Source organism: Amyelois transitella, chromosome 5 (genome assembly GCF_032362555.1).
Source record: "Amyelois transitella isolate CPQ chromosome 5, ilAmyTran1.1, whole genome shotgun sequence".
NCBI lineage: Eukaryota > Metazoa > Arthropoda > Insecta > Lepidoptera > Pyralidae > Amyelois > Amyelois transitella.
This window is the reverse complement of record NC_083508.1, coordinates 5,660,784-5,686,055: the sequence shown is the minus strand read 5'-3', so window position 1 is coordinate 5,686,055 and position 25,272 is coordinate 5,660,784. Positions and strand designations below refer to the sequence as shown.

At 33.4% G+C, this 25,272-nt stretch overlaps 3 protein-coding genes across 5 annotated transcripts; 1 reads left to right on the top strand and 2 right to left on the bottom strand.

Moving 5' to 3' along the window:
* The first annotated feature begins 482 nt into the window (after positions 1-482).
* On the top strand, positions 483-5,593 carry LOC106139116 (nuclear cap-binding protein subunit 3). The gene is made up of 3 exons (XM_013340486.2): positions 483-675; positions 871-1,165; positions 3,239-5,593. Exons 1-3 carry the CDS (start codon positions 574-576, stop codon positions 4,240-4,242), a joined length of 1,401 nt encoding a protein of 466 aa, XP_013195940.2. The 5' UTR covers positions 483-573; the 3' UTR covers positions 4,243-5,593.
* Positions 5,594-6,434: 841 nt separating this feature from the next.
* LOC106139115 (MICAL-like protein 1) lies at positions 6,435-19,024 on the bottom strand. 2 transcript variants are annotated; one of them, XM_060954864.1, is made up of 14 exons: positions 17,803-19,024; positions 17,310-17,494; positions 16,772-16,839; positions 16,307-16,652; positions 15,305-16,029; positions 14,757-14,890; positions 14,515-14,595; positions 14,032-14,224; positions 13,767-13,911; positions 12,187-12,363; positions 10,263-10,377; positions 9,279-9,378; positions 8,800-8,938; positions 6,435-8,302 (listed from the first exon to the last, which is right to left on the bottom strand). In XM_060954864.1, exons 1-14 carry the CDS (start codon positions 17,952-17,954, stop codon positions 8,118-8,120), a joined length of 2,745 nt encoding a protein of 914 aa, XP_060810847.1. In that variant the 5' UTR covers positions 17,955-19,024; the 3' UTR covers positions 6,435-8,117. The 2 variants fall into 2 exon arrangements, with proteins under 2 accessions (XP_060810847.1, XP_060810848.1); XM_060954865.1 differs by having other exon boundaries at positions 12,193-12,363.
* Positions 19,025-19,156: 132 nt separating this feature from the next.
* On the bottom strand, positions 19,157-24,405 carry LOC106139121 (uncharacterized). Of its 2 annotated transcripts, XM_013340493.2 has the most exons (8): positions 24,205-24,403; positions 23,936-24,058; positions 22,968-23,090; positions 22,568-22,687; positions 21,946-22,008; positions 21,250-21,306; positions 20,303-20,467; positions 19,157-19,266 (listed from the first exon to the last, which is right to left on the bottom strand). In XM_013340493.2, exons 1-8 carry the CDS (start codon positions 24,318-24,320, stop codon positions 19,248-19,250), a joined length of 786 nt encoding a protein of 261 aa, XP_013195947.2. In that variant the 5' UTR covers positions 24,321-24,403; the 3' UTR covers positions 19,157-19,247. The 2 variants fall into 2 exon arrangements, with proteins under 2 accessions (XP_013195947.2, XP_013195948.2); XM_013340494.2 differs by lacking the exon at positions 23,936-24,058 and having other exon boundaries at positions 24,205-24,405.
* Between the last annotated feature and the right edge of the window lie 867 nt (positions 24,406-25,272).

Below are 25,272 nucleotides of genomic sequence, written 5' to 3'. Positions count from 1 at the left end.
CGCCGTTTAAATTATATCAATAAATTTATTAATTTAAAATAAACAACAGAAGCAGTAAGTTCTTATAAAATCAACACAAAATTTTAAAACAAACAAGTTTGAAAAATGAAGTTCCAAAAACGAATAACGAATTACATATCGACCGAATGTCGGTAAAATACAGATCATCGACTATCCATCTAGTGAATGTTTGATTAAATGAAACATTTAAACCAACTGTTTTAAAAGCACAGAAAGAATGCACAGATGGTTTTAATGTAATATTATGGAGCTATGATAGTATTCTTTGGCAGTTCGCGTTCCGGGCTCCAAGCCAGAAGACCAAACGTAATGTCGGAGTACATTTATTGCATGATTATAAAAAATCGATTATTAATTTGAAAAAAATCACGTATTAAAATCGATTTTTACTTTAAAAAAATCGATTTTAATCAATTATTTCCATAATCGATAATTTTTTCACATTCCTAGTGACCACTTAGCTGGACCAATATCAAACAAGACTCAAGAGCATCAAAATAACACGCTGTTCTCAATCTAACGTGTTTTTTATCAGTCGTTATTAAATCTATTATGGATCAAGAACGAGAGGAAGGTGAAATGAGCGATGACACTGAAATGTTTGTCGATAATCTTGAAAAATCAATAGCTGAATCTAATGTTGATTGTACCGTGGTGAGTATGATATTCAATATCTCTTACTTTTACTTTTGATTCCTGGAAAAACCTCAATTCGCAGTACTGCCGTGGATTCATCTCAATTAGTATCTTTATGTTATATAAGAAATTGTTTTTGTTAATTATATGTAAATTGTAGATCTATTTCATAACCTTTTGTATACAAAGTCATGAATTTGTCATCTTTTGCAGTTGTACAAAGCAGAGAAGTCTGGCTTGATAGTGCAGAAACTGGAAAAGATAGATGCAGCCAAAATTGAGGAGAGAGCTAAAAGATTTGGTCTTAATTTGACTGGCAGCAGAGTGGTTACCCAAAGGCAAATTGATGAACTATATGCCAACTGTGGAATTGAAAGTGGCAATGAAAGGCATTTCCGTTTTGATACTATCCATTTGAGTGGAGTAAATGGATTGAGTACAAAGGATGTATTTGAATATTTAGAAGATTTTAAGCCAGTGTCCTTAGAGAAGTTGGATGAAAATTCATGTAAGTTTTGTTATTTAAATAATTTATCATAAGTTATTATAAAAGGGGGTTATTAGTTTAAGGAAAAACAGGGAGCAAATGTGAGTGTTTAGTCTCTAATTATATGATCATGGTGCCAGGGCTTGTAAACGTTATTTAAAAATAATGTTTTAATATGGTTTTAAATTGTTCAGTTTGCAAAATTTCCTTCGAATGAAAACGCAACTCAGTTAATCAAGGTCAGAGGATGGCACACAGCAACATGTATGAATATGTATATACCTACTCCTTAGAACTAGGACAACAAGTATTTTTTTTTCATTTCACCTTTCATAGTTGAACTGGCTATAGAAGAGGCTTATATGATAATGATCATATATGTAAGCATTTCCTATAGTCAGTTCTTCCTTCCCTTTCATTCCAGTTGGTGATGGTCTTTTGCCCGTGTCATCCAATCATGGCTTCTGTGGCTTCTGATGTCATCAGCCCATTTTGTGGTGGTCAGCCTTTTCGCGCGCGCGCCGCGGGTATCAGCTCTTGGTCTCCATTCAAGGACTAGGCTGCAAGGCCTGCTCCAACGGCTGGATTCCATCTGAGCAATGTGCTCAGCTCTTGTCCACTCAAACTCAACACCACTTATCATGGCTGTATTACGCACAACGTTGGTCACTTTCATTCTGCTGCAAATCCAATCAATGCCCTTCAGGCCGTGGAGTGTAATGCTGAACATCGTCCTCTATTGAGTCAAATGGCTTTTCATAGTCAATAAAAATGTGCATTAATGGTTTACTGTGTTTATTGCACTTGTTTTAAGAGTGTGAGTGGTCATTAGCGATTAATCATGACCAAAAATCTGCCATCACATGTTCTGTATAGACGAAACAGAAGGCTTTTTGGTCTGTAGTTGTCTAGCTTCTTAATGTCCCCTTTTTTTGTGTATAAGGGTTATGACAACATTGTTCCACGATGCTGCGACTTAGGTTTCTAGTATGCACTTAGTAAAGAGCATAGCCAAAGTCTCCAGTAGAAGTTTAGAATCTGCCTTGAACATCTCTTGTAGGACGCCATCTTCACCGAGACCGCGTCGATTCTTCATATGTCGAAGTGCAACCGCTATCTCCTTTGAAGGAACATCAGGTATATCCTCTGAGCCTACATTTTGGACTTTATCGTCTCCCGTGTCGTTCTTCGCCAGAATTCAGGTCAGGTCTAGTTTTGCTGGTGTAAAGTCTTTTCTAGAACTCTTTCGTAATATGATGTAATTAGTCTCTATTGATAACAACCTCATCTTTATCATCCAGCAGTTTAAAGTTTTCGACCTTGACTAACGTTACGGCTATTGTTTCTTTCAGTTGTCTTATCGATTATATTTCTCTTGTAGCACTCCAATTCTTTAGGAATATTTCTCCTAATAAGCTTGTGGAGGTGTTTTTCTCAGTGTTAGCAATTTTACCTTCGCTGCACATTTCTCGCTTTTGTTATTTTAGGCAAAGATAATATCACTCGTGTAGTTACCATAAAATGCAAGGACAAATTTTTGAAATGTTTTTTAATTAAAGTTTGTTTTCTGCCTTAGTGATTCACTCGTTGTTTCTATATAACTGAATACGTATGTAAATATTCCTTAGGTTATTTCTTTAGATATTTCTTTTTGATTTGAGTGAATTTAAGTTCTTGTAGACTGTTTTTTAAAGGACAAGTCCTTGGTGGGCGGGATGTTGAAATTTATGTAAACAATCGCTTCATTTCATGCTTTATGTCATTCAATTAAGCCCACACATTAAATAGTACCTACCAACCACTTTTCACATGTAGTACTGGCCAGTTGTAAAACGTTACATGTTTTGTTTTTCAAAATTACTACTCAATGTTTAAAGAAACAAATTGTTCTGTAGGTAAAAAGTTGATAACGTTTCGAATAAATGTACAGTTTTCCAAGCCCTGCATTGTGCATTTATAGTGGCATTGTCAGCTTTTGTTTCAAGAACAAGACTCACTCAAAATAGCATGATTCTGCTGAGTGTATCATCACTCGCGCTATCACTGAAATTAATAGATTAATTACTATTTTTAACCTGAACCTTTCCATTACAGGTAATGTTGTATGCCAGGATCATATATCAGCAGCATTAGCAATATTAGTCCATTCTAGAGAAATTAAAAATGAAGAAATAAAAGATATGCTTGCTAAAAAATCACCTCACCATTGGAGGGAAGGAGTTCCACATCCAAAGCAAGACTTCATTTTAATTAGATTTGCAACAAATGGTGATAAAAAAGTAACAAAACAAAAACCTGAAATCAAGCAGTCTGATATTTACTGTGATCAAACTATGGATTCTGTTTGTAAAAATCCCTGGGGTGACCTCTGTAAATCTTGGGGTGTATATGACCACCAAGAAATTTTCCACAGAAAATTGCCACCTAAGCATGCTTATGAAGATGATTCGGAAGAACATAGTGAAAGTATTCAAATAAAGAATAGGCAGCTCGCTATGCGACTTGGGAAACGAACACACAATGTTGAAGAATGTGAAAATAGTGATTCAGATTCAGAATGGAAGAGTAAATCTAAAACACCCAGAATGAGAATGCATGCTGACGACGAAGAATCCAAAATAAAAAAAAAACAACATGTACAACTCTCTAGAGAAGCATCAGAAGACAGGGAGACGTTTGCTCCTCTGTCTATTGAAGTGATAAATTGTCGTAGTAATTATGTGCCTCGGGAATCAACAATTTTATCAGATAAATTTAGGAACCAAGTAGCAAGTAAGAGACAGATGCAAAAAGAAAGTGTACAATCTAGGCTAGGGATTAAAGTCCCAGTTGCAGATGATAACTACAGTGAAGATTCTTCATCAGACAGTGTTGATCATAATATTATGAGCAGAGTACAAAAAGTAACTAGTAAAACAAGAAGTGAAAGTGTGTGGTCAAGATTAGAAACTAAGCAGAATAGTGGCGGTGCGAGGAGTGATTTGAGACAGATTTTGAAGTCAAAGAAGCACAAGTCCTCAGATGACTTAAGAGGCAGACTTGCCAAATCAAAACACTCGAACCTCAGAATCGAGATAGATAATACTTACGCTTCTTAATAGTATTTTATTTACTTTTTACTTAGATAGTATAATTATATTTAGTTAAGTATAGAGATCTATAATAGCTTAAGTTTCATCTCAAAAGTTGTTGCTTTAGTTATAAATACAAACATTTTTGACAATAAATAAGCAACTTACTAAGCATATTAAGTTTGTGAGAGAGTTTGTAGCTATAATTATTTTATATTCAGGAATAACATCTTTTTTTTTACTTTATCTTTTACAAACGTATCTATCTCATTATTATGTTGGCTTTTGGTATTACAATTTTTGTTGGTTTACATTTTGTGGAATAAAGTCGAAACAATAATATTGGCCTCACTAGGATAATAAGTAGGTAGGTATATTGATAGAATAATTGAAAATACTACAACATTTTTATTGTATAATTTTGAAAATCCTAAAAAAACTACAAATTACTAAATAATAAGATAATTAAAAACGTGATAAATGTATTAAATAAATAGCATGAAAATCTATTTATTCATAGTGATGTTTTGGCAATTATTATTGTACTTATTGGGTACAAGTGTGTCTATAAAAAATATTTAAAAATTAATAACAATAAAATTAGTGCAGGTAAAATGCAGTTGTTGTTGTATCATACATAAGTTATTGGTAAAAATTATCCGTAAATAACTTTTCAGAAAACCAATTTTTGCCGGGTCTTTCGTAAAATTGCGAAAACTCATCCCATGAAAGAAAAACCAAATTAAAATGGGTTGTAAATATGTGTGATAATGTGATATAGAGCACTTTATTTCACTGCACAATTAATACTATCAATAGTCAGTTCACACCGAGACAAGACGCGATATACACACACATTCACCCAAAATTTAACTTATTTTTTTTCATAAAGCAAATAGCTTTATGAAAAAAAAATGTGTCGTATTTCATATTTTTGTGTTTAAAAAGTTGTGTTCAAGTTAATGAGATAAATCATAAGTCGAGATGAAGTACGGAATAAAACGACAGTCGACGACTATCAAGTCATAGTATGTTTAATATAAATTTGTGCTGGTTTGTGTTAAGTGCACTTAATTAGTACATATATAATCATATTTTATAAATAATCATCAGTAAATCGACTTTTGGAAAAAAAAACTATGTTTAACATTTATTCATTAGTACATAATACAAAAACGTGTAAGTAAAATTAAATTCGAAAGACGAGAGTATTATTGTTTTTCTAAAATATAAGTATATTTAAATCGATAAGTACCTATATATTTTACAATTGATTTATTATAATGGCCGACGATCTTATAATTTACTGAAAATGTCTGTTACCTATATAGGTAACATTTTTTTATTAAGACTCCAAATAAAATAATATTTAACCACTGTAGTTCCTTTTTATTTGAAAGCTACATTAATATTGTATTTACTTGACTTTTTGCTATATAAATACTATAAATTACGCAATAAATGGTCAATATAGCTATAAAAAAGGTTTTTAGAGTATGACATACACACATGTAACATTATGTAATCACAAATAATAAGTCTTATGAGTCACCTCCGCCGTCTAATCTTCATAAGATGTAAATTCGCATTCAGTTCGAAAGGGTACTTACATTCGATTTCATTAAAAAATTTTACGTAGTAAAGGAATCATTATCATATTTTTTTTTAAATACATTTCTCAAATAATTTTATTGATAACAGCAAAAGTAATTCTTAAGACATTTTTAGTTTCTCATGTGCACTCACGACTATAGCGTATACATGTAGGTAGGTATGTATTTTCCAAGAAAAAGACATCAACTTTTATTTAGGTTACCCAAACAATAGATTTTTTTTGCTGAATTTCGTATTCATTAGTTATTTAATTGTTGTAATCAATCATAATCCTTGATATTATACTTATTATTAAAAACTGCGTTATATGAAAATTTTGGCGATTGGTGAAATAAGAACATACCCATTTTTCGACATACAGTTGTGATCATACAATTTTTAAAAACATTTTAATAAAGAAAATTGAAAACTGAATTCTTCAATTACCTTATAAAACTATTCATTCTAACATTAAACAAATTAAAAATAATAATAATGATCAATTAATACTCTGTTGAAGATCACGGTCGGCTACAATCTCTCTTTTGAAATCATAAAACTGAAATATCATAAGACTCTCGTGTAATTTATAGGATTAAACCAAACAAAATCTTTCTTAAGCTTAAAATAAAAAGTAAAGCCCAAAATACAAATAAAATAAGATTTTTTTATAATATATTTAAAATATATTTTACCTATCAATAAAAAATGGCGTATAAAATGTATTTGATCCGAAATTATAATTAAAAATATCTAGTTGTTCTGGATATCATCCATACTTAAATAGATATAGATAGATAAAACTCTTTATTGCACCATAAAAGTAAAACATACAAAACAGATAGAGATGGTACAAAGGCGGACTTATCGCTAATGCAATCTCTTCCAGTCAACCTTTGAGTGGAAGGAAACCAAACAGGAGATTAGCGTTGGCGCAGAGCAAGATAAATAAATGTTTAAACATAATATAATGCACGCAGAATATATATCTAATACATAAAAATATGCATAAATACACATAAATACATGTAGAGTAGAAAGATAATGAAACCTAACGAGATTTTTGAAACTATCAATAGTCTGGGCTTTCCTGATATCGACAGGGAGAGCATTCTATAGACTGACAGCTTGTACAGTAAAAGAGTGGAAGTAAAAATTGGTGTTGGATGTGCTACGCAGACTGCGGGTGGCGCCGGTGGCGCATAACACAATGGAATGAAAAATAGTATGACTAAAACAATAATGCGCAATGGTGGACTTAACCCTAAGAGGGATTTCTTCGAGTCAACCTCAAGGAGAGCGCTTTATTTATTACAGTGACGTGACAAACATCACTGCCATGCTTTTTTCGTTACACTTTAGCTAATGTAAAATTCTTAAAATATAAAAATAATCGCGAAATAAAATAAATCTATTAATAATAAATGGTTTCAGGCATGTATTAGCATAACATTGTGCATTTCTATTATCATGTATAAACAGCGTGCACATATTAATTTGTTATTTATTAAATGTAAATGACCCTTCTGTATACATTTTTTCTACATAAAATTTTCCAATAAACAACCATAATAAAATAACACTGAAAATAAAAATTAAAAAGGGTTTTAAGCGTAAAGAGATTATATTATACAATTATTTTATTCTTTTTGACATAAAATCAATAAAACTTCGCGTATATTCTAATCGCACTGATTAATCAAACCTGTCAGTAATACGACAAGGTTTGTACACTCATATATTATGTGAACAAAGTACGTGCTTTTGTAATGTTTACCATAAGATTTTAATGTAACGCAACAAGCGTGAGATTCATGTGGTACATTTAAAAAATATGATACTAAATTTTCTGGCACGTTTCCTTCATATTTTTATTATAAATACTAATTATAATTGCAGTCACTTAAGAAAGAGACACCTTTTAAAGGTTTTCAGAATAACATTAAAATAAACTTTTAACCAACCTGACATTATAATCTACACTCATTAAGAAATAATATTTTTATTAGTGGAATGTTTCAGTCTTTGTTAAGTACTTTCAGTACCACAACTCGCAGCCGATTAGCTTAATTTATACGTTTGATTAGATATTGGAGAGCAAAAAGAGAGACAGACAGAGGCAGACCTCCGGTGTAAATTATTTCTTTACGTGAATTTCAATAACTAACTAGTGAACAATATATTTTAAAACAAAATAAATTCTCTGATCAAACGATTAGGTTCTTCTCTCTCCATATAAATAAATTTTAGCGATATTAGCAAAAAAAAAGACTGAAGATAAAATCCATCATTTTCCATTTATGTCAAAGTCACTTAGGAGATTTTTTTTCTTTTTCCTCCTTTCGATCAGCGTCTTCCTTTTTCTTCGAAATTAATGTATGTTTTGCTTTCTTCAACTGTTTTTTTACTTTGTCTTTTACCTTACTCTTCTTTGGCGAAACAACAGCGTCTGCAGACTTTATTGATGAGCTGTTGGATTCACTATTTCTTTGTGCTGTAATTAAAGAGATGAATTGAAACTTTATAAATTACTCGATTGAACGCAATGCTTGAGATTTTTTTTTTATCGGTTAAGCCGCCTTTCTGCGTCTATTAGCTGAACTAACTCATCACCACGCGCATGATGGCCGCCAGTAGAGATAGACCCTAATTCTGTATCATAATGAAGCCATATTGCCGTGTGGTTCCCGGCACCAATACAAAAAAGAATAGGACCACTCCATCTCTTTCCCAAGGATGTCGTAAAAGGCGACTATGGGATAGGCTTGCAAACTTGAGATTATTTATTTTAGGCGATGGGCTAGCAACCTGTCACTATTTGAATCTCAATTCTATCATTTAGCCAAATAACTGAACGTGGCCTATCAGTCTTTTCAAGACTGTTGGCTCTGTCTAACCCGCAAGGGATATAGACGTGATAATATGTATGTATGTATGTATGAAGCCATACACAATAACTACCTACATACTAAGACATGGTACAATACAAACCTCTCTTGCTGGCGATAGAGGCAGCTATGGCGAGGTCTTCTTGTCGTTCGCGGCGCCTCTCTGCGTCGATCTGCTGTACTAACTCGTCTCTCAAGCGCACGATCTCCACCAGTCGCGATACCAATTGTTCCTCGCGAGCCTAAACAAAGTAAATATGTATTCGGTATTAAATGCAATCGGTATAAAAGTTCTTATATCGTGATAAAATATTTTTTTGAAGTCTGTATCATTCTGTACCATTCTACCAGTTACGTTACTACAGGAATATGAGAAAGACTATCAAAGACTCTTTCTTTGCTGTGGGTAAAGCTAGTATAAAAAATGCAATATTATTTCTGTAAGAGACAATCTTAAAATAAATAAATAAATGTATGAAGTCTTATCTATTAATTAGCACTTCAGTTTGGACAAAATTGGCAATCATTAAAAGTCCATTGGGGTATCGCATGGTATTAATCAAATAACGTAAATACAGATACCTTATCAGCATCGATACGATTAACAGCTGGCCGCGACTGTATCACTCTGATTTCGTGCTCGATATCGGCTTGTTCTTGTTCTAATCTTTGTTGTCGCCGTCTGAAAAGTCAACAAATCTAAACCAGATAAATCATACCGATTGAGCTAGCCCCAAAGTAAGTTCGAGCCTTACGTTATGGGATACTGACTTAACAATATTACATTGGGCAATGAATCATGAACATTAAACACCCAGGATAATGATAAAAAGTTAGTTTTTCAGCATGCCATGGGCGGGATTCAAACCCTGGGTTTTTTTTCTCAGAGACAAGCACACTACCGCTGCGCCTCAGGAGCTGTCAATAGCAAAATATTTTAACACTTGCGTTGACCTGAAATGTCGCGCCTAAATGCGCCTGGAACAAAGCCAGTACAAAAATATGACTATAGAAAGTAAATGGCTCGTACAGCGGAAACTGTTTTAAATTAAAAAATTAGATTTTTTAAACTTCTACCCGGGCCCGGCGATGCCGGCGGACACTTGTTCTCCAGATAGCCTGCAGGCTTCCGCAAAACGTGACCAGAAGGCTCTCTTGTATTTTGTCTGCTATGTCATGGACATAAAGGTTGTCACGAATGCAGGAGTTCTCACACGGTCTCTCTGTGAAACTCCGCACAGCTAGCGCAGCATTACCATAAAACTAATTTCCAATAAAATTACTTGAGTAGGACTATGAGTTAGGTCTCCTTACTTAAGTTGCAGAGGTCAGACGTACGGGGAACACGTTTAAAGATGCACTGCGGGTTTATCTCCAGAGAGTTGAGGATGTAACCAAGACTAAGTCCAGTAAAAAAGAAGGTCACGTTTTTTACTACATGCTTCGCTACATGACCAGCAGTAAGTAAGTAAGTAAATGATCTTCGTCACACAATATAAATAAATTTAAAGGCGTTCTTATTCTATTTGGGGAGTGGAATAGGATTTCATTAAACAAATGACTCACATATACATGAGTTCCGTCTGTTTTCTGAAGAGGTCGTTCTTCTCGTTGACCAATTCGCACAGTTGTATCACTAAATCTTCCACTTCCTCTTGAGGCACCGGAGCCGCGTCGTCGCCTGTCGTAAACAAAATTATTTCATCACTATTATTCAATTGTTGTCCGAGGTGTGATTTACGCGTGAAGAATTTATGATCGTTATTGTTACAAGGTGATATTGTAAAGCTTGTCCTTATTCTACATAGGCATTTGTCGCTTCTCAAACGTTCTTGAAGCAAAATATTTGTGCCAACATTGAAGTGAAGTAGATTCCATAATATTATGAGATAAAATAAAACCAATTATTCGAAAACACTGTCGGTTTTGATATTATATAAATTTCTAGAAAAACATTATTAAAGACTAATTTTTAATTGTACTATGTCCTCTACATTTATTTTTTAAATCAAAACATTTTATAAAAATCCTTACCACTAATTTTAGCCCGTCACCAGAGCCAGAGATGACCAAACCAAAATTAAATAACATAGAATACTAAAATTTTCGCGTGAGTTTTTACACGCGATTCAATTATGCGCATACAAACATATAGACATGAAATATCAATCAATAATCTTAAATTAGTTTTGGTGTAAAATTAGCCCTATGACAACCTCATATACGTCTACATTAATTCCCAAATATTCTACATTATTGACAAACGACTCTTACGACACACACAGTCGCTAATCTTTGTGTTTCTTTTAATTTTATTTTATTTTCCCATGGAAGTAATAAAATGCGACTAAGAGATAGGCCAATAAACTTCCAAGTGATGGGCTAGCAACCTGTAACTATTTAAATCTCAATTCCATCATGAAGCCATACAGCTGAACGTGACCTTTCAGTCTTTTCAAGACTGTGGGTTTTGTCTACCCCGCAAGGAATATGGACGTAACTATATGTATGTATGTAAGTCATCTTAAGCTTATTTTTTGTTATAGAAGTAAAATAACACTATCGAACTAGATCCATAGCCTCTAAAAAAATAAACATGCAGTGTTTACATTGCAATATTAAATTGTTGTTTAATACTGATTTTTGCTTCTAGATTTCTAAAATTGTACAAATACAAAACGATATAAATTTAATTATAATATGGTTTTCCGTTTATTTCTAGATTGTTAAAACATTGTGTTGGGCACAAGTCAAACAGGTTATGCTTGACTGGATTGCCACTGAGATAATGATCAGATATCATTGCAATCATCAGGCAAAAATCATTAAGATTATCACTACCTCTTATGATAATGATTGATATTAAATTAATAACTTCATGATTAACATATTTGTATCCTGACTATACAGTCACTTATACAAGTATATGTTTTGGCTGACGTAACGATCAACTCCCGATATAGTTCCAAGACAAAAGCAATTTGCGCGGATTATATCTTTATCCTAAATGTGAACCAATATGTATGATAAGCGGTGAAAACATGTGATTAAATACAAGGTGCGATTAAATGTAGTGCAAATATATTGAATTGAAATATTAATCCCTTGTATTGTTCCGTATATATTTTTTATTTATTTAATGCTTATAGCATTAAGTCCACTTATTGAGCATATGAGCTATAGTAGGCTGTTGACTGGTAAACTTCTAGCAACCCACGTTAGCTGGCCATGGCTTTGTCCTTGGTACATACAAAGCCTATAACGCCCGCAGATAATAAACCTTTTTAACGGTGAAATAATTTTCGTAGTCGGTTCAGTAACGTTTTCTGAAAAGAAGCCCTGCCAAACAAACAATGAATCAAAGGAACAAAGTTTAGCTCTTTATTATAATGTGAGTAAAGGTTACTATACAAATGTACTTTGTTATGAGAGAACTTAAAATAGTGTTAGTTACAGTGTATATATAGAATGTGCAGATAGGAATGTTTACCCTCACACTTATCCCGTATCATCTGTTCGATCAGCACGCCCTGCCTCTCCAAGCCCAACTGTTGCGTCTCCAACATGTCCAGTTGCACTTGAAGGTCTTCGGAGGACATCTGAAGCTTCACTTCCCTTCGTTCGGGCAGCGGCAAGCCAGGAGCTGGTCCTTTCGTTTTACGTGCACCTACATGGCAAATGTTATGAGTAAAAATGTGTTTTATAATTAGAGTACTCTCTTGAACTATCCTATAAAACTCATCTATTTTATAAGAACCCGCAACAAAATATGTTGGGTAATTTTAAAGATTTAAGCAAACATTTCCTATACTTATAGCTATGATCCCAGACAGAGTAAAGCGACTTCGTTTTGTTATGTAGTGAAAGTGAAGTGACACACGTAGCTAGTTAAACTGTCGTCAAGCGTCGTCTTTGTTGTTATATTCTTCATATAATAGATTTTTTTCTGGCCTTGCCTATTCCTGATCTTTATTAAGATGGAGGGAGCTAAAAGATAGGTAGATACATTCTTTAATGCACCATAAGAAAAAGAAAAACAAAAAATCACGGGTAATGAGGAACAAAGGCGGACTTATCGCTAACGAAATCTCCTCCAGTCAACCTTAGGGTGGGAGGAAACTAAAAAATAAAAAGGTACTCAAAAATAAATAAAAATACAAAGCATAAATATACCTAAACCTAATATAAATAACTTACAATATTTATCTCTACAAATTAAATATATAATTCAACCTACAAATATGTGTGTGAAGAAAGATAGTGAGACTTAACCAGATCTTTGAAACTGCTTATAGTCTGGGCTTTTCGTATGTAAACAGGAAGAGCATTCCACAGACGGATACAGACAGCTGCTCTTAACTTAAACACATTATATGAGTAATATTAAGTCGTCTTTTATGAATAGGCAAAAGAGAAGTTCTCTAATTCTCTGTCATAATTTGACTGATGATATTTTTGAAGCAGGTGCAAATTAATAATATATTTGTACAAATTCCCATCACCGGAGATTTTTTGTATCAACTTATATACTTGATAATATGACAACTGTTAAAATTTAAGGATGATTCATTTGTATCTTCATGATTATCAGATTAATGCGATAAAATGGTTATTATTAACCACTGTATTATTATCAAGTTATAAAGCACGCAATAACACCACTCAAAGAATCTGGTATTTCCAGTTTGTATTTTTCGTCGGTATTGTTAGCGAATACCTAAGACAATTGTTTGTTGGAAAGTATTATAGAATATGTAGAGTATTGCATCATTGACGCAGTACTTCTATTAGTCATCTTATAAAACAGGGGAAGATTTGGAGTGATCTTTTCTAAATTATCAGGAACAACAAAGGACACTGATATAAATCCAACCTGGAACACCAACTTAAAACAAAAAATGTTTCAATGAAAAAATTATTTCCTTCTGAATCGTTTTAAAAGAGAAAGAAGAAAATATTGACATTTTTATTTTTTCATTAGTTCATTCATTTATTTATTTATAGATAATTGTTGTTACAATGATTGGTTTTTGGAGGTGTTTTAGGTTTTAATGATAAGGTACTACTTACTTTCTATTGACGTATTTCGAGTGCCCGAAGTGTCCACACCTTTCTCCATAGACCCTTCGTAACCAGAGCCTGTAGACACACTGTCAGCGGGAGTAGGAGCTAATCTTTTTTTCTTCAGCAATGGTGTTGATTTACCAAAGGATTTCTGAAACAATTTTATAAGATAACTCAATCAGGTTTTAGGAAAACAAAGTAAAACTACACTGGCATAAAATTAGCTCATGGAGAAGTTATATTGCCACAATAAAGAAAGAAAGTGAAGAACCTGATCGGAATGCGCCGTAGAGTTGTAGGAGCTGAGCGAGGAGATGCTGGCGACGTCGTCGTTGGAGGCGGCGGGCGCCGCGCGCGGCTGCAGCGGCGCGGGCGGCGGCGGCGCGCGCTGTTTCTTCCGCCGCAAGCCGCTGCCAGGCAAGTTGGGAGTGCTTGTTGTCATCGCGGATTTGTACATTTTGCCGCTGCAGTTGAGTAATAGTACATATAATTTCACCTCTTTATTTTAAAGTTGATAAGTTAAAAATGTTGTATGTATGGAGGGGTGAGTGTACTCCTTTTTTTTTTCAAATGTTCCTTGCATACTACTTTAGCTTATGTTATTATTACATTTTTCATGCAAGCTTCTCGAATTAAGGTACTCTCGACAGGATTTTTCAACTTACGGTTAAAATACAAAGATTAGGTTGAAATTGATTGATTTCCGAGAAGGTTTGATATGAATTCGTTTAATTAAAAAAAATAAAGTAAGTACTTTTTGATGTGAGTATCTTCTTCGTCCGATGAAGGTTCTTCACCATCAGACCAAAATGGATTTACTGCAATAAGGCGTTTCCTGTAAACAATGATCAGAACAATGAAAGTATTTAGTTGTAGGTATGTGATGTACTTAAACATTACCACTTCAAAGGAAAAGTTTGCAAGTGGGTTATTGGCCTCGTCATAATCTTGCCTCTGTATGTTATCTTTATATACGTGTACTCTGATAATACCTACATAGGTGTACTAGATTCTTGCTGGGATTTCGTCGGAATAGGCGGGACATCGTCATCTTCTTCATCGGAGCTCCCAAAGGGATTGGTGCTTGCACTTTTAGGTGGCTCTTTTGGAGGCTTACTGGGTGGCTCCTCCTATAATATCAAAATAAGATATTATTTATTTATTCTTTATTGTAACAACTACAATTTGTAAAGTACAATAGGCAGACATCCCAGGGAATATTTGATGGATAAAAAAGTAACAGTAATATATGCGACGATTGTAGTCACGTAAATTTTACCAGTCAAAACATGAACTTGATTTGTAATACCTGACAGACAACAAGCCATCTCTTCTGTGAATAGCCATCAGGGCTGATTAAAAGATAAAAAAATATATATATTTAAATACTGAACAATTAGGCCAAATTTAAGAACTTTTGTTGAAAAAATATTATTTCTCATTATTATAATAAGATCCAGGCTGACAACTATATGCATAAGTAAAACTACTAAATTAAAACCCAGAACCCATAGTGATCTACAATTAATCATGAATATATTTACCTCGTCCTCATCATCAGAAAAAGGGTTTAAATGTTTGGGATAATTTTTGTCATTCAAGCTTTTGATTTTCATATCTTCTTTACCAATAGTGTGTTTAGATTTTTCAGGAGTGACATTCTTTTTTCTTCTTGGTGGAACACATATACTCATTCCTTCTGGTTGATTTGATTCAGCTGCTGCTATATCAGTCTGTTCTATATGTGTTGCAGCATTTCCTTGTGCTATCCTATTATCATCTGTGACATTACTTTCTTCTTTGAGTATACTATCAGTATTTTCTTTTACGATTTTGTCATGATTATCGTCACCATTCTCAGATTTATTACTACTACAGTCTTCTTTGTTTGATTTGTCATATCCTAATTGCTCACTATCTACTGTGCTATTTACATCCGAAACAACACTTGACAATTGAGTTTGCAGAAAATTAAACTTTTGAAGATTGCTCTTATATACTTTCTCTGGCATGTTAAGGTCAAAAGAGTTTTCAATTTTTAATTCTTTATTTGGGCTATTGTGATCAGAGGGCATATATGCTTCGTCAATTGTGTGTGACGTATTGTATGCATCAGTTGGTGCACTGCTATTACTTGTAATTGAAGTGGTTGTATCATTATGTTTATTATTTACATTAGTGGTGTGTGCATCTTTGAAAGATAGATTAGTCATTTTCTCTTCAATTGGTGAACCTTTTTCTGAGCTATTTTCAAACAAACTTATTTTGTCTGAAAGAAAAAAAAAAATGTTTTATAAAACCTGTTCAGCTCGGCATAATGAAATAATTATAATTTTTACATTTTTTAAAATAATTAATTTCAAAAGCTCTGCCTTGAGCTATGTATATTGAACAGTAGTATAGATATACTAGTGTTCAAATTTGTTTCTTTATTAATGAAAATAACGAAACAAATATGTAACAACAAAAGCAGTATAAATAGTAGAGGAAATTTAAAAATAATTTATAACATAAACTTAAAGATTGAAATAAGGCATTTCACTTACCTAATATAGACTGTGGCCGTGGTCTTATTTTTGGGCTAATTGGTTCATCTTTTAAAATATCATCATCCTTTTCAACAACATTGCTGTCAAATGCCAGCATACCCATTTGATCATTATTGTTAATATATTTAGATAAAATATTTTCATTTTTACAACTATCACAGGCAAATTCAGATCCTTCAGTCAACTCATAATTCTTAGGGTTTATATGGCCTGAGCACTTAGAACAGCGGAAGCATCTTCTGTGGTAGAGTTTGTGAGAAACGAGAAGGCGTTGTGCGAGGTAGACAGGAAGACCACATGCAGCACATTTATCAAGTCCTGTCTTGCCAAATTTTATTGGTGCCTACAAAGTATAGGAGAAAAGTCAAGAGAAGACAACATTCTGACAGTAGGATTAAGTAATGCAAACACAACAGAAACAATGGAGATGCCCAAAATTTAAGTAGTGATGTAAATACTTACAGTTGCAGATGGTTGGCTTGATGATGGTGAAGATAACTTTGTTTCACTATCAGAAGGCTTGGTGTTTACTGAAAAGTTTTCAGAGTAAATAAATTTAATTAAAAAAGCAGTGGACTTTTAATACCTACATAAGTATCTACTTATCAAAATTGAATACAGGTACCTAATTAAAAACCAGTAGTGATTTATATTGTCCTACAAAAATTGTGTAAAACAATCTTGAAATATTAAGCTGTTTGTTAATAAACAAGATTATTAGTAGATAAATTTTGAAAGATAAAAGATGACACTATATTACTTTTTTCTTAACTTAAAAAGTCAGTAGCTACGGTTAGTATTTCAATAAATTAATATCTAATGATTTTACAATTTACTGATTCTGTCATTTTATTAAAGTTTAAGCAATAAAAAAAGACTGCAATTAGCCAATTTATCATTTTCAGCTACATTCATATGCAAGAGCCCATTTTTACACTTAAAATATGTGATATCAATTTAAGTTATTCATATTTTTTACTTCAGCAAGTTAATTATTTACCTGTATGTGCAAGTCTTTGGTAGAACTGAGACAAGTAGGTCAAAATCGAGAGTCTGTCAGGAATTTCATTATCCACCATGTCCTCAGGATCTAACAGTGATGGGATTCCCAAATGTTTTTCAGCAATACTGTATGCCAGTTGGTTATTCTCATAAATATTTTCAGATTTTAATGCAGATAAGTCACTGAAATAGGTAAGGTAAATACAATTGTTCAGCTCATTTAATTCTGTGGAAAACAATTTGAGTACACTTTGTGGTTTTGTTTAAAATGAAGTGTCAATATGATTTTAGATTTGAGGTGGATTCCATTGGTAATCATATAATTAAGCTTATTAAGAATTACGAATATAATGTAGATCCATAATTATTAAGAATCTTTTCTGGAGGGGTAGGCAGAGACGACGTCTTTCCATTTGTTACGATACCAGTAAGTATACTTATTTCGCTTCGTCAACTCTCTCCATTAATAACTATTACGCTCTAAAACTTACATTAGATCTGGTCGGAAGTGGTGGACCAAAGCACAAAAAGCTATGCCATCTCGCCAAGAAGTCGTCATATTTTCAATGTGAACATTAGGACAATCTTTTACAAGTCGTTTACACCAGAGCTCTAAAGCTTTGGTACCCTTTCTCTCAGACATTTTGGTTATTTTTATTTCTTGAGCTCAGGAACATACAAAAGTAACATCATAACGAGATGTATGACTCACAACAAACTTGTTAAACTAATGTTTTTAGTGCCCATTACAGATTTAATTTGGAAAAAATGAAAAATAACCGTTTTGTTACACTTTTTAGGTATTAAATTAACTATTTAATTAAAATTGTTTTGGTTTACAAAAGTTTTATTAAATTCTTCTTTCTTTTCTTGGTTATTTTTGTTGGCATTTGATGTCAGCATTACAGTAGGTATCCGTATCCGTTTTCGTTGACATTGACAACTGTCGATTGTTTATACTAGTTTTACATTGTACAATGTATGGGCTAAAGCATGTTTGACTTATAGGTAATTCAATGAAAAGAAGGCTAAACAATTTTTAATGACCTTTATTTCCCGTTCCCCCGATGAAGCTAGTTCACGTATGTGAGTGTCTTTTCCTTATTGGGTATAACTTCACACTTTCACCTATTGAATCTCAATTTTATCATTAAGCTTAACAGCTGAACGCCTGTCAGTCTTTCAACTGTTGGCTCTGTCTACCCCGCAAGGGATATAGACGTGATTATATGTATGTATGTATGATTACAAAATTATTTTCTTAAGAGTATTTATCCTACTACTATTATAAAGGCGAAAGTTTGTATGGATGTTTGTTACTCTTTCACGCAAAAACTACTGAACCGATTACCATGAAATTTGGTATGTAGGTAGCTGAAGACCCAGAATAACACATAGGCTACTTTTTATCCCAGAGTTCCCGCGGGATTGATAGGGTTTCCATGCGGACGAAGTCGCGGGCGGCCTCTAGTCTAAAATATAAAAAAGATAAGATTCCACCCATTACACAGTTCCACCTGTAATAGGGTTATATTAAATAGATAAATATATATGGGACAAATTACACTAATTGAGTTAGCCTCGAAGTAAGTTTGAAATTTGTGTTACGAGATACTAACTCAACGATACTATATTTTATAATAAATACCTACACTTATATACCTAGATAAACATCCAAGTCCCAGGCCAATCAGAAAAAAGTTCTTTTCTCATCATGCACTGGCCGGGATTCGAACCCGACCTCCGATGTCACAAATAAGACTACCGCTGCGCCACAGAGGCCGGCTACGTATATTGTACGTCCATACATACTAATTGTATCTAAAGATTGAAAAATTAAACGAATTTAATTTCATATGGTTATTTATTATTTAAGTAATTATTTCTGTTCATCATTCATTCGAACTTGACGAATTTTGAAGAGAACCTTTTCTGTTTAACGTGTTTCAGGAGATCTGTAATAAAATAAAAGAAACTCGTTAGAAGTATTGATCAGCGGTGCTAGTATAGCACGCGCGACGACTTTTTTTAGCGAGTGATAAACTATCGCTGTCCCGTTTAACTTCGTAATACAAAGCGAAATAGCGATAGCTAGCGCGCGATAAAAACGGCGTTAAATACATCCATTTTATCTTCTGTCAGGCATTGAATCATCTTAATTTTTTGCCTTGAAGGAAAAAGGATGGTTATGATTTAGACAATGATATACCTATGTATGGATGGGAGTATGGATGTTCATCTCCCTACCTAATAACTTCTAAATTATTTATAATGAGGTGTCGTTAGAAGCTTCTTGATCGTAAACTTTTTATCGGCTACGGTGACGTCAGGTTAAATTGACTACAGCGCCTTCTAGGAACTTACTAAAACTAAAATCTTAATAGGGTCGTGTGGTTTACCAAATAAGATTTGTTAGCACATTTCAATTAGGTACATACCTACCTATATAAAAAAAATGTTTGTTCACTAGAACCTAATAAACTCTTAAAAATCTTTAAGACTATTAATACATACATACATATTGTCACGTCCTCATCCCCCGCGAGTAGACAGAGCCAACAGTCCCGAAAAGACCGATAGGCCACGTTCAGCTTTTGGCTTGATGATAGAATTGAGATTTAAAAAGTGATAGGTTGCCATCGCCTAAAAGAAGAATCCCAAGTTTATAAGCCTATCCCTTAGTCGCCTTTTACGACATCCATGGGAACAAGAAGTGGTCCTATTCTTTGTTTTTATTGGTGCCGAGAACCACACGGCAAGACCTTTGATTATTTGAGAAATTGGAACATTGAAACATTAAGAAATCCATCAAACTAAGCTTAGTACCACGACTTTTTACAACATAACGTATTTTTATATGTCATACTGATACTGATGTTTAAAGGTAGCCGAGGTTTTGATGTGTTTGTTATGATTTAAAAAAAATATCAAAGTAAGTATAGCTGCTTAGTAATGAATATTGATAAACGTATTCAAGAATTTCAAACTTACACTTTTACATCTAGTGCTCTCCAAACATCACGACATGCTCCATTGAACCAAACTTGGCCTTCTGGACAATTATTGGGAACCGTAATTACGTTTCTTCGTTGGTCTATACACAAGCCAGCTATCAATGCATAGCCTAATGGACATTCCAGTTTAAATGTTGGAAACCTAAAAAAACAAGGTCTATCTCAAGCATTAAAAATAATAAACTCTAGTAAATTTTGAAATAACCTATCCTTATTTTTATCTCTAATGGGGTAGGTTGGGCAAACAGTTTTGAAAGACTGAATGGTCACTGACATAATATATTACTTAATATCTTTGACTGAATGCTACATTCAGCAAGCAAGGTTTAATACTTAGAAGCATACAACAAGAAATACAAAAATATATTTTTTTTAATATTAGAATGGTTCTTAGATCAACAATATGATCTAAGGTACCTATAGAAAACATGGATATAGGATAAAAGTACCTAGGTAGGTGTTTATGGATACTGTGATTAACTAAAAGTAAAAACTATTATCACTATTGAAATAAGAATCACTTTAAGCATTGCCGACATTGGTCAAAGATGTTTGATAATTAGTTAAAATAAACAAAAATATTAGTTCCGTGTGGTTCCCGGCACCAATACAAAAAAGAATAGGACTATTCCATCTATTTCCCATGGATGTCGTAAAAGGCATCCAATAAAAACAAAGAATAGAACCACTCCTTCTTGTTCCCATGGATGTCGTAAAAGGCGATTAAGGGATAGGCCTACAAACTTCTTTATTAGGCGTTGGGCCAGCAACCTGTTACTATTTGAATATTAATTCTATCATTTAGCCAAATAGCTGAACGTGGCCATTCAGTCTTTTCAAGACTATTGGCTCTGTCTACTCCGCAAGGGATATAGACGTGACCATATGTATGTATGTATGTAAACAAAAATATTAGGTATCTACTTGATATCCAACGCAAAGTTCCATTCTTCACGGCACACCCCATTGACTAGTACATAGGGATGTGACATTGCTGATAAAAAATCGATTTTTATCTAATCGATTTATTTTTTAAGTATGAAAAATCGATTTATAAATAATCGATTTTTCTTAAAAAAATAATCGATTTTATTACATTGATAGATTTTTTTCCAAATTTTTCAATTAATGTCAAAATAAACGCTATATTCATTATATCAATAGATGTATTCATTAAAAATAAACAACAGAAACAGTAAGTTAACACAAATAAAAGTTTTTAACAATCAAGTTTGAAAAATGGAATTTCAGCAACGAATAATGAATAACAACCGAATGTCGGTAAAATACTGTTCATCGACTAACTCCATCTAGAGAATGTTTGATTAAATGAATGATCTTAACTGTTTTAAAAGCACAGAAAGAATGAACAGATGGCGTTAATGTAATATTATGGAGCTATGATAGTATTCTTTGGCAGTTCGCGTTCCGGGCTCCAAGCCAGAAGACAAAAACGTAATGTCGGAGTGCATTTATTGCATGATTGTAAAAATCGATTTTTAATCGATTATTAATTTTTAAAAAATCACTTATTAAAATCGATTTTTACTTTTAAAAAAATCGATTTTTAATCGATTTTTTCCATAATCGATTTTTTTTCACATTCCTACTAGTACATAGCCAGGCGGACAGTTGGGTGGTACGACGACTACATTTTTGTTGTCAGCATATTCACTGAAATGCCTTAAACAAAATTCGTACTGTTTAAATGTAATAAATTAACCAGTGGGGTATTATGGGTATATATAGGGGGTACGTAAAATCAACTCGGAGCCTTATGTTTATCCCTATATGTAGGTATTCCGACTTTAAATACATAATAAAATCTTAAATTCTGACATTTTATGGTGGCGGCCATCTTGAACCAATTTCCATCAAATGATCTTAAGAACACCCCCAACACGACAATTCTAGATCTCAACAAAAAATTAACAACATAAAAATCGGTTTAAAGTTCATTAGTTTGGGTGCTAATAAAATTAAGCGGATAGTTACTCTAAGGGGTGCTACGATATGTTATGACAGATAGACACACACAGCTAGTAAGAGAGACGAGATAGACGTCAGGCACGTCAATCTTATGAAACTGACGATTTTCGTCGGGTGATTTAAAGGCATACGACCAACTAGGTATATCTTGAATTCGGATATATCCGGCAAGTACTTGTACCTAAAAATATTATAACCCCCCTCTTTTTCCATTGGCGGTTAAAAAGGGAACATTAACGGATGAGAGACTTACGTCGTCTTGCTTTCTCTGTTCCATTCTTCACGGCACACCCCATTGACTAGCACATAGCCAGGCGGACAGTTAGGTGGTACGACGACTACGTTTTGGTTATCAACATATTCACTGAAATACCTAAAAAAAATGTAGTTTAATAAATAATTAGGTATATAAATGTATATAAATCTCTTGTGGTAGGTACATGTGTTCAGTATTTTGACGTTTGGATACTATTTACGTTAGTTCTTTAATATCTCATGTGTTTGCAAGGATAAGTGGATACAATTGTGGAGGCAGACTTTTATAGGCCAGTATAGTTTTATTTCTCCAACAAAGTGTGGAGCCTATTAAGATGATAAGTAGGAACTAAGTATTAAGATACCTAGTTTAAGTTAGGCATGTTATCCAGACTTACATTTGCGGCTTTATTCCTGCGCTCCATATGTCACGGCAAACCCCATTGACTAATGTTTGGCCAGGAGGACAGTTAGGTGGTACTACAACTACGTTGTGGCTCTCAGGATTCCCATTGACATACCTAAAATATATCTAATATATCAATATTAAGTTATTACATTTTCATAATTATTTTTACTTCCCTAACTTTTGAAGTGTACTCGTACCTATGTATAACATGAAAAATAAATAGAGAACCGCCTTCAATAGATATTTTCCTTTTTTGGAGTCGATTAAATTTCTAAAACCTTCTCCTAAGTGTTCAATTAAAAATAAAATATAAAAATTGTTGGTGGCAACACTTCCTTCCGCTTTGTAAATTCATTTGGTGTGCATCACTCACCTTGCTAAAATTATGAAATAAAAAATTATATTAGATTTAAGTTTTTATGTTCTTTCCCCGAACACTAAGTGTAAAAAACATTTTCCTGAAAACCGCATCAAAATCAGTTCAGCGAAACGCTATATAATCGCGGACAAATACCTATACAATGCATACAAACATCAGGTCAAATTGAAAGCTAACTTTTTTATTTGAAGGCGGTTAAAACACATTTTACTGTATTACTAGCTGTCCCGGCAAACGTTGTTTTGCCATATAAATAATTTTTAAGTAATTTCAAGTTAAAAAAAATAAGTTAAGGGTGGACAACCCTTAACACTTAGGGGTATGAAAAATAGATGTTACCTAGCCGATTCTTAGACCTAAATATTTCCTTAACGAGTAGCCTCTTTAGTTAAGAGAATTTACAGGGTATGCATGCAAAATTTGGTTAAAATCGGTAAAGCCGTTTCGGAGGAGTACTGAGACAAACATTGTGACACGAGAATTTTATATATAAAGAAGAAGAAGAAGATGTATCGCTTCAATTCATCTCCCTGTAAATTCTCTTAACTAAAGAGGCTACTCGTTAAGGAAATATTTACGTTTGGAAGTTGACTCTCGTCCTCCATATATCACGGCAAACCCCATTTACTAGAACTTGGCCCTCTGGACAGTTTGGTGGTACGGTTACAACGTTCTGCGTATCGGCATTATCTTTGTGCTTCCTGCGAATTCGAGGGTTATTATGGGCCTTTGTTTGGTTAAAACATAAAAAAGTGATCAACTTCACCAGACAATTATTAGTCGTTACGAAACTTAATAGGATAAACACTTGTTTATTGTGAACTTTAAAAATTAACAACACTGAAACCTTATTGAGGCTGCGATGGTATCAATAAATGAAGTGTCCAATGCTCCTCCTCTGTTGCCATTAGGTAATGCACTAGAATAAACTAACAATATTGATAATGATAAAATTAAAATCATTTTTGAGCCTCTTGGCTTGTATTGTTAGGAGTCTATGTCACCACGGATAGATTGCGACTGTACGGTCAATAAATTATCTCTGATAAATAATAATTAACATACCTATTTATGTGCGTATATGATTTTAATTGATAAAATATACTTAATTGATAAGATATATTTACCTATAGCTAATTAGCAGTGCTTGATTCTATTTATCGAGGATAAGATAAGTATTTAATTGAAAAGCTCTTTTCTTCGAATTTTCTCTTTACGATTATAATTTTGATATCATAAGTAGGTATACGTCCCTTTTATAATTATAAAACTAGACCCCATGGTAAAAAATGACAATCGTATCCTATTTGCATGATTTATTTTCCTCCCTTGTACCTATTTAAAAGGAAGTGACTGATGCTTTTGTGACGAGGGAAAACGTTGTGAGAAAATCTGCACATTCAGGCACCAGTATGTGTAACCTTGATCGAATATGAGTTAAGTTCCCCTGCAAAGGTTGCGGAGGTCAGATGGGTAGAGAACCCACTGTCCAGAAACCTGAGGAAGAACCGCGACAAGGCCAGGACGAAACATGTATGGCAATGTTTTAACAGTTCCCTGTGTCGTTTTTCAGAAAAATTTTATGTGGGTATAATATCGCAGTCTTTGAAAAACTACTTATGTCGTAAATGCACGTGACTGTACCTATTAAAAATGTGAACTATATAAAATTCGCATAACATACACATAGACTATATATACTAATAATTAGTGTGCGAAGACCCGTGTATAACTAAATCGAGTAGTTAGGTATGTAGCGATAGATCCAAAGCTTACTTGATAGAAGGTGAAGCGCAGTCAGAGTAAGAGAATAGGGAAATGGATATAGGATGAAATAAAAGAATTAAATTAATATTCAAGCGTATAGCAACAAACGGGCCAAGAAATACAATAAAAATTGACTCTTGTCAAACTG